Below are 13,557 nucleotides of genomic sequence, written 5' to 3' on the forward strand. Positions count from 1 at the left end.
ATCACACACCTGAAGAATAGTTTACAAGTAATAAGATATATTAAGTCAATTTATTTATTGATATTACAGTATCAATGCTTTCTAAATACATTAGGTTTCTTTTTCAGATTGGGGCTGCTCAGGTGAAAGACATTGGGCGGTATTCTTGTGAGGCTGTTAACATTGCTGGGAAAACAGAAAAAAACTTCAATGTCAATATATTGGGTATGTCATTTTTACTGTTTATTTCTCTATTTTAAGTATAAAGCAAATCATTACTCATTTTACCATGAATTATCAAAACTAGTATATAATTAATTTATAGGACATAACACAAATAATATACATGTATACTTTTTAATAGAGGATAAACACAAATTGTAAAATATATGGGCTGATTTAAAGTTGGGAGCAAATTAGAATTAATTAACTTTCATTTACCTCCTGAGTGCATGTTTTTCCAAAATGGAGATTTATGTCTATTTATTAGCCAAAAAGAAACACCACAATATCAAATGCTGAAGAAAATAATATATCAATAAGAACTGAATATATTATTATATTAATAAAATTACTGATTGCTGACAAGTAATCTATAGTATGTACAGAATTTAGAAAAAATAAAATAATTTTTTATATATATATATAGATATATAAGCTGACAATTGAAAAAAAAAATAAAAAATTATCAGGGTCTTTTAAAAAATTTATAGAAATCCCATTTTTACACTATAGTTGTATGGCACTTCAAAATACATGTAATTATACAAACAAAAATATACAAAAAAACCTCTTGTGTCAGTGTTCATATATTATTTAAAATATGCATTATCAAATAAAATAATTAATTAATTCTGTACTGTATGCTTTATTAACTATTCAATAAATGTTTTTGTATATTTTGGTATATATATGATTTTTTTAAGGATATTCAGCTATAGTGTAAACTTTATTTAGCAATCAGTGAAAAGTCTAAACTCCAACAAATTTGTCACTTTACCCTATTTATGGGAGAGTTAACATACGGTAGGAGAAAACATTGATCTCTCCAACATTTACCCTGTTTTTCACAGATTATAGCTGTCCCCATAGAGGTTTTTAGGGGACTGTACAAAGGGGGTCATTCAGACCCGCTCGTGAGTGGCAGTACGCTCGCAAGTGGGTCGATGTTCCCACACTGCGGATGCGCACGACGGAGGGAGCTCCGTCGTGCGCATGCGCGAGACCCGGCGAGCGACGGGCTCTCCATCGCCCCGGGTCTCGCACCAAAGGGGGCGTGTTGACGATGTTGATTGACAGCACGCCCCCTTTGGTGGGTGTGCCGGGGGCGTGCCTGCCAGACGGAGGCGTTCCCATGGGAACGCCTACCGTCTCAAGCCGGCCCCACTGACATCACTAGTGATGTCAGTGGGAGTGATTTTGGCTCTGATAGAGCCAAAATCACTCCAGGGCTTGCGGCAGCGAGACCCTACTGCAGGGTCTCCGTCGCAAGCCCGATGGTCGCGATGGTGAAGACCATCGCGACCATCATCATGGACGCTCGCTATAGCTGTGGGTGGTAACCCACAGCTATGCGAGCGTCCATGAGGATGCTCCAAAAAAAGGTAGGAGGGCCCTGATTCAGAGCGAGTGCTCTGGTCAGCTCTGAATCAGGCCCAAAGTGCCAATTTAACAAGTGCTGAAAAGTGTAACTTTTTGACGCTTGTTTTTTCCCGAAAACAATAGGAGAGAAGATCTATGAATAATCAGTACTAATACGCTGACTTATCGCTGCTCATGCACAATGTACTCAAAGTAGCCTACCAGCAATTGTTTTGCTTCCCCCACAACATTAACCTATAGGAGCCTTAAATGTTTACACTTTTAAGAAAAGTCTTTACCAAGTCAAACATTTTTCACTGGCACTTCCCTGGAAGATACGTTACTTAAATAGTGGTGAAAGATTTTTTTTTCTCTGGAAAAAGTGGCACAAATGTTAAGGCACCAAAATATTAGATGAGCCAGTTGGCACAGGAACTGTTTTTATTGCTGTTACTTTTGTACCATATAAAGAAATCTAACTGGCGAGTGGATTGTTCTTCAAAAGTAAAACGTTCTATTCCAATTTATCTGCCTATCTATCCATCTATCATATTTTCTGTATTTTAGTTCCCCCCACGATAAAGGGTTCTGCGGAAACATCAGAGGTTACAGTCATTGAAGGAACACTAATTAGCCTTGTGTGTGATTCATCTGGCATTCCAGCTCCAACTTTGTCCTGGAAAAAAAATGGTAAGTATATTTCTTACATGCAATTTCAAATTGCAACAAGCTTTAGTTTATATGCTCCTGCAAAAATGCTTTTATTTGAACAAAAATAGATTCCTAATGACAGGCAAGCAGCTATAATGTACTTTTGAATGTGGCAGTACAAAGTATTCTCTTGGAGGTGAGTGTGACCTATTGTCTTACAGAATCAGTTGTTAAGGATCATCTTCACCTCTCTGCATTTATTGTTAACAATGCTCAAAAGCACAGATTCACATATTTGGGGGATTACAGGTGCTGTAAACTGTTATAAAAAAAAGTCAGGTAGAATTATTAATTGTATAGTACATATACTGTGTATTGTACTGGTTTAGTATTTGCATGTTATATACATATAGTATGTTTATAGTGAAAAATGAATGTAGCATTTTAACAACAACAGAAGAAAATATCTGTTTTTTTGATGAGGTCGGTCACAATAAGGTCTAGTTTGTTCTATCCTCCTTGGAAATTTTATGTTTGCATTCAATTTAGTTAATTATTTCTTTCTTCTTCAGCAATCTGCTTTTTATTTACAATTTTCAACATACTGTGCACTTTCTATACACTTTGTATACTCCATAGCTAATCTAACTTGTGCAAAGAAGAGACAATGGCAGGAATAGTGTTGAACACATTTTGTGCTCTAGACATATGCAGAAAAAGATATATGACTACAAAGCTTATTTATGTGTGTATGTGTGTGTGCTGGTCTAACGTATCTCAACATCTGTCCAGCTAAAAGCAATATGATTTTAACCAGGCATATGTCAGGCATGACATATGCCTGGTTAAACTTATGCCCCATGAAAGTCACATTACACTATTTGTCCACAAAACAATAATGTAGTGAAGTGTCATATGTATCGGTTGGTTGGTTTACCGTAGTGGTTATTATTACTACCTCACAGCACTATAGTCTCAATTTCCAACATGGCCCTATCAGTGTGGGGTTTTTATGTCTTCCCCATGTTGAATTGATGGAAATGACTGAAATATTCTCTGTAAACCTTTGCAGAATGTGTGTGCTATATAAATTACTGGTACAAGTAAATCGTTCATTACACTATCAGCCAATAGAAGCTATTATATAGTGTTAGTCATCATTGTTACACATTGTTGCACAAGTCCTAGAAGACATACTGTACAATTATGATTCTGAATAGGCATAGGTGGCGCACATGTCTGATTATGTGGAAGTCGCACTTCTGTCATCAGTGAATGGAACACTTAGTTGTTTTGTTTTGCAGATGTTGCACTAAAGCCAGATGATACAAGCCGAGTTCATTCACATTCTGGAGGTCGACATCTGCAGATTGCTGCAGTTGTGAAATCAGATGCAGGATCATATAATTGCACTGCTTTTAACTCAGCAGGGACTGCGACAAAGACGTATAAAGTGAAAGTTTATGGTAATTATAAACAATAATTCGCATTATCAGTTAAAACAATAATTTCCATTCAGATTATTGTTTGATCCCCCTTTTTTGAAATTAGATACCTATTTTTCATTTATTAAATGCATACAAATATTTTTTATAGAATACTATGTTAATTTATCAAATATTATTTATAGAGCAAAATACTCATATAATTATTCTAGTATAACCAGAATAATTCTCCCTATAAGGGTGCTCTAACTACTGTACTGTATTTATTTTTGAAGTAGTATTGAAAAGCTGTTACAGATCTAGTGATTGTTAAAGGGACAATAGGTGCATCGCAATTTTAATGTGCCATTCATGAGTTCTCATTGTGTTACCATGATGTTGGCTGCACTCAATAAATTAATTTAATTGTTTGGATTGCAGTACTGATACTGGCCTTTTGGTGGACTCTTGCAGCGCTATTCATAGGATTCACTTGCCTTTAAATTAAATCTGCTCTTTGAATGGAAGTGGTCAAATGTATTTTTTGGCAACTTTACCATCAGAATTGCCCCAGCATATGTAGAGGGGTCTCAAAGATTCTCTGGGACAGCTAAAGGCCCCCATACAGTACATCAGCAATTGTGCAATTTGCAATCGATTGTGTATAAAAATCTTTCCCTTTTTTCAATCGATTGCAGATTGTAGCAATTCTGCAATCGATTGAAAAATGGAAAGATTTTTATACACAATCGATTGCAAATTGCATGATTGCTGCAATCAATTGCTGATGTATGGGGGCCTTTAGTTGCCCCTTCTAGAGTCTTGATCCTTATCTGTAACCCACAGTACAAGGTTGCCAGGAAGATTCCCAGTTATTTCTTTAGCAGATAGTTGGTAGTTATCCCCATGTTTTAGTTGGAGCCACTCCAGGCTGTCTAGTGATGGGGTTAACTAAGAATTTTTGGGCAGTGGCTTGGGTCATGGATTCGATTGCTACTACTCTTTTGGTCAAAAACTATTACTCAATGTACTTAATACAATTCTTTGGGAAACACAGTTGATGCCATGACATATTTCATGCATGTGAGAAGTACCTTTGAGGCTTGCTTCATCTGTACCTTGATGTACTAGTACAGTAGCTGTGGTATGGTATTCAGGTTACTGCAAAATCATCTTGCACAAGGAATATAAACTTTTTTCTCTTTAGTTTCTGTACGGTTTCTAAGTCATGTCAAGAGAATACCATATAAATATGGTAATGTTTTCGCACCAATATATAAAATAATTGGATATATATATACAGTATTATATACTGTATATATAATATATATATATATATATATATATATAAAATATATATAAAAGAAGAAGTTTTTTGGTGAATATCTTCCACAGCTCTCAAGGCAAAGCTGCCAAATTTTACAAAGTTATTTAATATCGAAAAAGTAAGCTATCAGACCGGCAACGCAACAAAGTGACAAATCTTATATACAGTATAAAATGTATTGGTCTATTTGTTTGTCTGTCCGGTTATGCATTCAGACAGCCCTGCACCGAATGGGATGAAGCCAACATGAGGTGATCCAGTTGGATCCTGGCTAGGTTTTAGGGGGTTTAGAGTCGTGGTCGGACCTCCCTGGATTTGGATGAAAACTTCACAGAGGGGTGGCAATTGGTTTGCCTAATGAAGTGGTTGGGGTCCCAGTCGGGCCTCACGGTGGACTGTGCCAGGCAGAACTTTGACCCAGGGAGCCTGTTCTGGGCCTTTCACTATATAGATTTAGATGACATCACATAATAAAACTTAATAACTTGAAGATTTAAACCTGGGCAACGCCGGGTACTTTAGCTAGTATATAATACAGCAAATGTCCTGCATGGAGCAATTGTTTGCAAAAGGTAGAGGCTTACATAAAAAGACAACCCTGGACACATACTTGGGACCAGGTAATGTGTGCACACTTTTTCTAAACACATTTGTATTTATTTGATTTGAAACATGGAAGGAATATATTATGCAATTCCCATTCAAACAATGGAATATTGGATCTGGTGCATGTTGGTCACCTATGAACTTCTACCTTTGCATGTGTAAAGTGATTTATATTTATAATTGTACATTGCTAAATTTGAATACCATATCTTGGTTATTGTAATATATTATGGTTCTGCAATGCAAATTTAATTCTAAAGCTGCAAGATTGAATTTTATCTCCTCCAGTCCGTCCCACTATACGTGACAATGGAAAAGTTCCCACTGAGGTTGTGGTGGTCCAAGGAAATAATGTGACTCTTGAGTGTGAGTCCAGTGGAAATCCTCAGCCTATGCTGACCTGGCTGCGAGATGGTGTTCCCGTAATTAATGGAAATGGAGTCAAAATCCTCAACAATGGGAGACAACTTCATTTAGAGAAGGTTTATGTGTCAAGCTCTGGCCATTATGTGTGTGTAGCAGTGAATGTGGCTGGACAGTCTGATAAGAAATACGACCTGAGGGTATTTAGTAAGTAGTAGTACATTACTGATGGCTGACTTTTTATATGGCAGAAACGGAAAAGCATTGGTGGAGTTTATTGATGTTTTGGTGATTACTATTTCTGTGCTTGTTGATGCAAATAGGTCTCAATGATAATTGTTACTCATCAAATTCACTTTTATAAAGAGTGCAAATAAATGTCATAGATGTGTCTACAAGAAGGTTCATTCTTGGTTTATGGAGTTTTTATTTATCTCTTTTATCCAGAAAGGTAAAATTAGGAGTAAAGTTGAAATATAATTTCATTCACTTATACTATTAAATAGTAGGGCTAAAACTCACAATGCATTGCAAAATAATAATGCATTTATAAGTTTGTTGTGATTTTGCTTTACTTTTACTCCTGCTCTTCTTATATAAACTGTGTTCAACTATGTTGCTTTCATCCAAATAGTGCTTTGATCTGCAGTATTAAATCAGTTCACAAACATGAGCCTTGTCAGAAAGTGGTATAGTACTTGAGCATTTTGTATCCTAATTACAAGCTGGCAGGTCATTATAATATTACATGATATAGTACAACGTGAACTCATACATTATATTACACAGCAGGGGTAGGCAACATGTAGCACGCCAGCTGCTGTGGAACTACACATCCCAGAATGCTCTGCCACAGTTTTGCTGTTAGATCATGCTAAAACAGAGACAGGGCATGCTGGGATGTGTAGATCAAAAGCAGCCACAGGTTGCCTAGCCCTGATATACTGTACAGTATCGGTGGTATAAATGAGGTTGATGTGCTGGCAGAGTTCAAGATTTGTATGAGGATCTGTATAGAATGTGAATATTTAATAACCTGTGCTAACAGATTGAGGGCAATGGAAGGAAGCAGACAGAATTGGAATACTAGAAGGACATGAAGAACAAATAGTAGTGGCTAAATTATTGTGAATATGGTTCTAAGAGTGATCCAGAATGACTGCGATATATTGTAGGAGATTAGCTAGTACAAGGGTGCAGATAATGTAATGGAGCAAAGTAATAAACAGATATTGGAGCAAAAACTAATTTGAAAACAACCTGTTAGAAATGGAAAGACACACTCAGACTATATAATAGTCTAAGCGAGGGAAATATATCTGGCACTGAAGCTGTATAATATGATTAGTATTTACGCTGTGTTATATGCCAGTGGACATAATTAGCAGTGGGGTTGGTATCAGACTTGTGAGTGTGGGACATGTGAGGAGGTAAAAGTTGCTGCAGTGATAGAATGAGATGACCTCGGGATTCGCTCAGGGGCTGATATACTGTACTATTGATTATATACCTTACAGATGGTTATGAACACCAATATTATCTTTAGAATGTGAGGCATATAAATGAAATATATTATGCAATGCTCAATAATTGATAAAAATTTAATTACTGTAAATTATTTGATTTGGCTATATGTAAGGCAAAAATGTATGTAAGTCGTTTATATTTTTTTAAGTCGCCCCAAGATTCTCTGGACGATTTCAGGAGCATGAAAATATAAGTGTAGTGGAGAAAAATCCAGTGACGCTATCATGTGATGTTTCGGGGATCCCACCACCCGCAGTAATGTGGTACAAGGATGGACATCTCATCAACCTGAATCAAAACCCCCAAGTAATGTCAGGTAACTCTAATAGATGTATACTATATAATATGTTGTCTAATATTTACATGCATTTTTCAAAACATTCTTTTGATGAAATTGTTTAATAATATCCCAAAATAATATCACAAAACATGTAAACAGGGTACAGGGTCACTTCATAAATAATTACCTAATCAACCAGATTATTTTGTCACTGTTGTCGAGCTGGTGACCCTGTATAACCCACTGTAAAATCTTCCAGCACACATCCTGTTAAATACACATGGGAAGAGTCATTAAGAAACATGTAAAGTGAATGAAGAAAATGCAATGAAATATAAGTAAAATAACATTATTCAGGAATTTATATTTGTTTTTCAAAAGTGGAAGTTATTTGTTACCTAGGCCCAGATTTATCAATAAGTCATACTCTCGTTATCACTCGTTACTAATCTTAAATGGTCCTCCTTTCAATTAGCTCCTAACCAGTGGCGGATTTTACCAAGGGGCTTGTGGGGCTACAGCCCCATAGTAAAATCAGCCACTTCAGTGGGCCAGTGCAGTCCTTGACTGCACTGGCTACACTGTGACTAGAAGTGGCTTCCCATTGGAAGCCACGCACAGGACACCAGTCACGCACAGGACAGGCAGCCCGAGGGGGAGGTGTCTCCTCCCCCTGGGACTGCCAGTCTGGGCTGCGATTAGCAGAGAACAGCTTCCAGTGAAAGCTGCTGCTCTCCCTTTTGGGCAACCATACATGGCTTATCGGGGCTGCAGTTAATGCAGCCCCCAGAAGCCACCGCTGCTCATTCACCGGTCATGGCGCCTGACAGATTTATTGCGCCTATTTATTAACTAACAAAATAGTGTTAATTCTACTTTCAATTCTGTTTGTCATGTATTGCACTGAATATCTCTACATTGTCTGCAACAAAATCCAATGTAATTATAAACTGCTCAGCTGAGGATGTACTGTAACGTAAAAGGAACGAATAACAAAATAAACTCATATGTTATAAATAAAATAAACAGTAAACAATTCTGAAAAGTTTCTCCATTGTATTTGCTGATATCCTGTAATTATAGCAGTTACACCACAGAAAGTTAAGGTGCCTACACACTAGATGATATTATGCATTTGTGCAAATTGTGAGTAACCGCTTATGATAGCAATGTGCTACGTGCTCCCCCCCCTCAATTCACGACCAGCACCAGGCTTTTCAGAGCCAGTGCTGGTTCTGAAAATACAGGGGAGAAAAGACGTAGGGTACCCATTTATTTGGCACAACCAGCACTGGGCTCAGTTGAGCCGGTCTTGGTTTTGGAAATACAGGGGACAAAAAGAGTAGGGGTCCCCTGTATTTTCCTTAACCAGCACCAGACTCTTTCTAGCAGGAGAGTAATGCCACAGCCAGGGGAACCCTTTCACCGTGTCCCCCGGCCAAAGCATTACTCCTGACCGCTAGTCAGCCCAGGCCAACGATCCCTGGGGAGGTGGGGACCCCCCCAATGAAGGGGTCTGGCTCTCCAGGGCACCCCAGGCCTAATCTGATAGTCCGGGGCTATCCCGGCACCCCTGGGTGATGGGTGCCTGGTTGATTGTGTATAGTGTAGTGCAAATGAAAGAAGTAAAAATATTGCAGGTGAACTAGAGGTCTCAGCAAGTCTCCCCCACATGCTGGTACTTGGAGAACCACAAATACCAGTATGCGGAGCATTACGGGCCCACTGGTACCTGTAGTTCACCTGCAAAAGAAATATTAAAATAAACACAAGACACACACACCATGATAGTGTATTAAAACATACATGCACACTCACAATCACACTTGTTTAATAAGAAAAAAAAAACATAATCCTGCATGTTATATTAGTACTGTGAAACATTGCTATGTAATAGAAATCTTGATCAACCATGTTTTAATGCTTTTTAACCAGGGTTGGAAAAAAAACTTAAAAAAAAAACATTTTTTTTCCAGCCCCTAAGCAAAGCATAATAAAATAAATGTAAATTTAAATGCATAAATGGACCAACTGCCTGCAAATGTCAAGGATAAGACCATCTGCGAGTCATCCTATACAAAACAACTTGTAAAGGGGGATGACCCAACATCCCACTCCTTATGGGGAAAATCAGCCAAATAGATGGGGCCATCTCCCACCATCCACCACAACTTGAAGTGACTATCACCACCCAATGAGAGAGGATGAACCCACCTGGACCAGTGGCGCACCTAATCCAGGCAGGATAACGTCGCCTACCCCTCCCACAGGCATGGCAATCTCCTCAGGGCATCAAATTAAAATACATATTTCCCAAACTTTGTTCTTACTGGCCTAGGTAAGCTATCAACCTAAACAGCCTCCAGAAGAAAAGAGGACCCCTCTACTCTAAACTCTAATGACCCACCTCTATGCAATAACCTAAAATTTTATTGGACATACTGTAAAAGAAACCTCCCCCAAAACTCCAACAAAAACTCTACTTAAAGTATGCCAGAGCTGCAGGCAGGCACAAGCCTGGAGGTTTATGATACTACTGTCATTTGAAATGCCCTCTATGTTCTTTCTCCAACAATAACTGACAGATCTTGCGTGGTCCCATTCCAGTAAATGTCCCCCTCTGACCTAAGTGGTATCAGCCACACGCAAACCTTTGTGATGCTATCACCATCATTTGCAACTGTTGCACCACTCACTCTCCTGTCGCCCCAACCTTTAGTACACTTCACTCCCAATCCTCCCCCAGGTTGATCAACTCCCACATCAAATAACATATAAATGACAAAAGTGTATATAGATTTTAACACCCCTTATCATGCATCAAAAGCATGTTTAAAAGGATTTGAGAATAGGCGTTAAACAATTTAACATGATGCCCGTGTTTATGAGCCCTGCAAGATAACGCCTGATGTGAGCATGAAACATATTTCCAGAAAAACTTATTTGAAAAAGTGGTGCTAAGGATACATTGTTACTTTATTATAAATAGGTTGATACCAATAAAGAGAGGGGGAGATTTATCAAACCCTGGAGAGAGAAAAAGTGGAGAGAGAAAAAGTGGAGATAGAGATGTATCAAACCTTGGAGAGAAGTAAAGTAGAAAGTACCAACCAATCTGCTCCTAATTGTCATTATACAGGCTGTGTTTTAAAAATGGCAGTTAGGACCTGATTAGTTGGTACTTTATTGCTCTCCACTTTATCTCTCTCCAAGCTTTGATACAGCTCCCCCTAAATCTAAAGGATGGGCTTCAAAGTGGTATTCCAGTGAAAACATATATAAACAGCAATAAACATAATTGGTGTATGCAAACATACAGTGGGTAAAATAAGTATTGAACACATCAACATTTTTCTCAGTAAATATATTTGTAATGGGGCTATTGTAATGAAATTTTCACAGCAACAACCCATGCAATCCACACATGCAAGGAAATCAAACCGTAGATGTCCATAAATTAAGTTATGTTTAATAATGTGAAATGACACAGGGAAAAAGTATTCAACACAGGAAGAAAGGGAGGTGCAAACAGGCATGGAAAGCCAAGACACCAGCTGAAATCTATCAGTAATTAGAAAGCAATTCTGCCCCTTGTCAGTGGAAATTAATATAAGCTGGTTCAGTCCCAAATGATGGCCTATAAAAAGGTATTTCATTACCAAGGTGTCACACAAGAAAATTCTCATGATGGGTAAAAGCAAAGAGCTCTCACAAGACCTTTGCAACCTTATTGTTGCAAAACATACTGATAGCATTGGTTACAGAAGGATTTCTAAACTTCTGAATATTCCAGTGAACACTGTTGGGGCCATAATCCAGAAGTGGAAAGAACATCATTTGACCATAAACCGACAACGACCAGGTGCTCCTCGCAAGATTTCTGACAGAGGAATGAAAAAAATTATCAGAAGAGTTGTCCAAAAACCAAGGAACACTTGTGGAGAGCTTCAGAAAGACCTGGAATTAGCAGGTGCAATTGTTTCAAAGAAAACAATAAGTAATGCACTCAACCGCCATGGCCTGTATGCATGCTCACCACGCAAGACTCCATCGCTGAAGAAAAAGCATGTTGAAGCTTGTTTAAAGTTTGCTGCACAACATTTGGACAAGCCTGCAAAATAATTGGAGAATATAGTCTGGTGAGATAAGACCAAAATTTAACTCTTTGGATGCCATAATACACACCATGTTTGGAGGAGAAATGGCACTGCACATCACCCCAAAAACACCATACCAACAGTGAAGTTTGGAGGTGGGAACATCATGGTGTGGGGCTGTTTTTCAGCATACGGTACCGGCATACTTCATAATATTGAAGGAAGGATGAATGGAAAAATGGACATTCTTGATAAAAATCTGCTGCCATCTACCAGGATGCTGAAGATTAAATAAGGGTGCGTATTTCAGCAAGTCAATGATCCCAAACACACAGCTAAGGACACTCTCAATTGGTTTCAGGGAAAGAAAATAAAGTTGCTAGAATGGCCCAGCCAATCACCTGACTTAAAAATCTATGGAAAGAACTAAAGATCAGAGTTCATAGAAGAGGCCCATGGAACCTTCAAGATTTGAAGACTGTGGAAGAATGGGACAAAATCACACCTGAGCAATGCATGCAACTAGTTTATCCATACAGGAGGCGTCTTGAAGCTGTCATTACCAAAAAAGGCTTTTTTATGAAGTATTAAATACATTTCAATAAGCGTGTTCAATACTTTTTCCCTGTGTCATTTCACATTATTACACATACTGTAACTTAATTTATGGACATCTATGGTTTGATTTATTTGCATGTGTGGATTGCATGGGTTGTTGCTGGCATTTGGTGAAACCATCATTACAATAGCCCCATTACAAATATATTTACTGTGAAAAATGTTCAGTACTTATTTTACCCGCTGTGTGTATTATATATACTTTATATATATATATATATATTTTTACAACTAATATACAAATGAAGGACAATTGCCATTCTGTGGTGAAAACTTTATGGAAACACATCTCTGGTCTTTTATTAATTGGCCCCTTAGTTAGAAAAGAACAAACATAAATTTGATCATATGACCAATAGTACGGCATTGCTTATTAATGGCGTTATGTTTCCTGTGTCAGGTGGTATGATCCTCCGCTTTTTACACACTGCACTCTCAGATGCTGGAAGATACCACTGTGTGGCTTTAAATGCTGCAGGAGAAGAGAAGAAACATTTCCATCTAAATGTATTAGGTACGCATTTGGTGTGTGTGGTTTTTGTACCTCACTTCGCAATTAAAATTTCAAACTCCGTATTCAATTAAATAATTTTTTATGAAATCGGTATTCACTCATTATATGACACATAAATGTATAATTGCTCTCAGAACTGACAAGTTCACTTAAGCTGGGTATTATTATTATTATTATCATCGTTTATTTATATGGCGCCACAAGTGTTCCGCAGTGCCTTACAAAGTACATAACCAAAAAAGTGACTTACAGTACAATACAATACAGGACATGGATAATATACACTGATACATTGGTGAAAATAACACCCAAATAAGCAACAGAGCATAAGCAACCAAGTGTTAGGTGCCCTAGAGGAGAAGAAGTAGATGAAAATAAAGTAAGGAGAAGCACAAGAGGGTAGAGGGCCCTGCTCGCAAGAGCTTACATTCTAAAGGGGAGGGGCAGACAGACAAGTGTGACACAGATGGGGTAGACAGGGAGGTGGGAGCATTGACGAAATAGTGGCTCTTGAGAGATGGCGTGCATTTGTTGAATGAAGAGGGCGGACAGGAGAGTGAAGGGAGATGAGGTCAGAGATATAAATAGGA

General features: G+C 38.0%; 1 protein-coding gene across 1 annotated transcript in view; it reads left to right on the forward strand.

Annotated features, from left to right (window-relative positions):
- Positions 1–13,557, forward strand: part of HMCN1 (hemicentin 1) — a 563,772-nt gene that overhangs the window by 235,885 nt on the left and 314,330 nt on the right. The window contains exons 43-48 of the mRNA XM_088453882.1: positions 108–204; positions 2,128–2,250; positions 3,516–3,677; positions 5,857–6,138; positions 7,607–7,774; positions 12,854–12,967. Coding sequence (XP_088310008.1) covers positions 108–204; positions 2,128–2,250; positions 3,516–3,677; positions 5,857–6,138; positions 7,607–7,774; positions 12,854–12,967 — 946 coding nt within the window. The remainder of the gene's footprint in view (positions 1–107; positions 205–2,127; positions 2,251–3,515; positions 3,678–5,856; positions 6,139–7,606; positions 7,775–12,853; positions 12,968–13,557) is intronic.

This window comes from Taudactylus pleione, unplaced genomic scaffold, assembly GCF_031769625.1.
Source record: "Taudactylus pleione unplaced genomic scaffold, aTauple2 ptg000602l, whole genome shotgun sequence".
Lineage (NCBI taxonomy): Eukaryota > Metazoa > Chordata > Amphibia > Anura > Myobatrachidae > Taudactylus > Taudactylus pleione.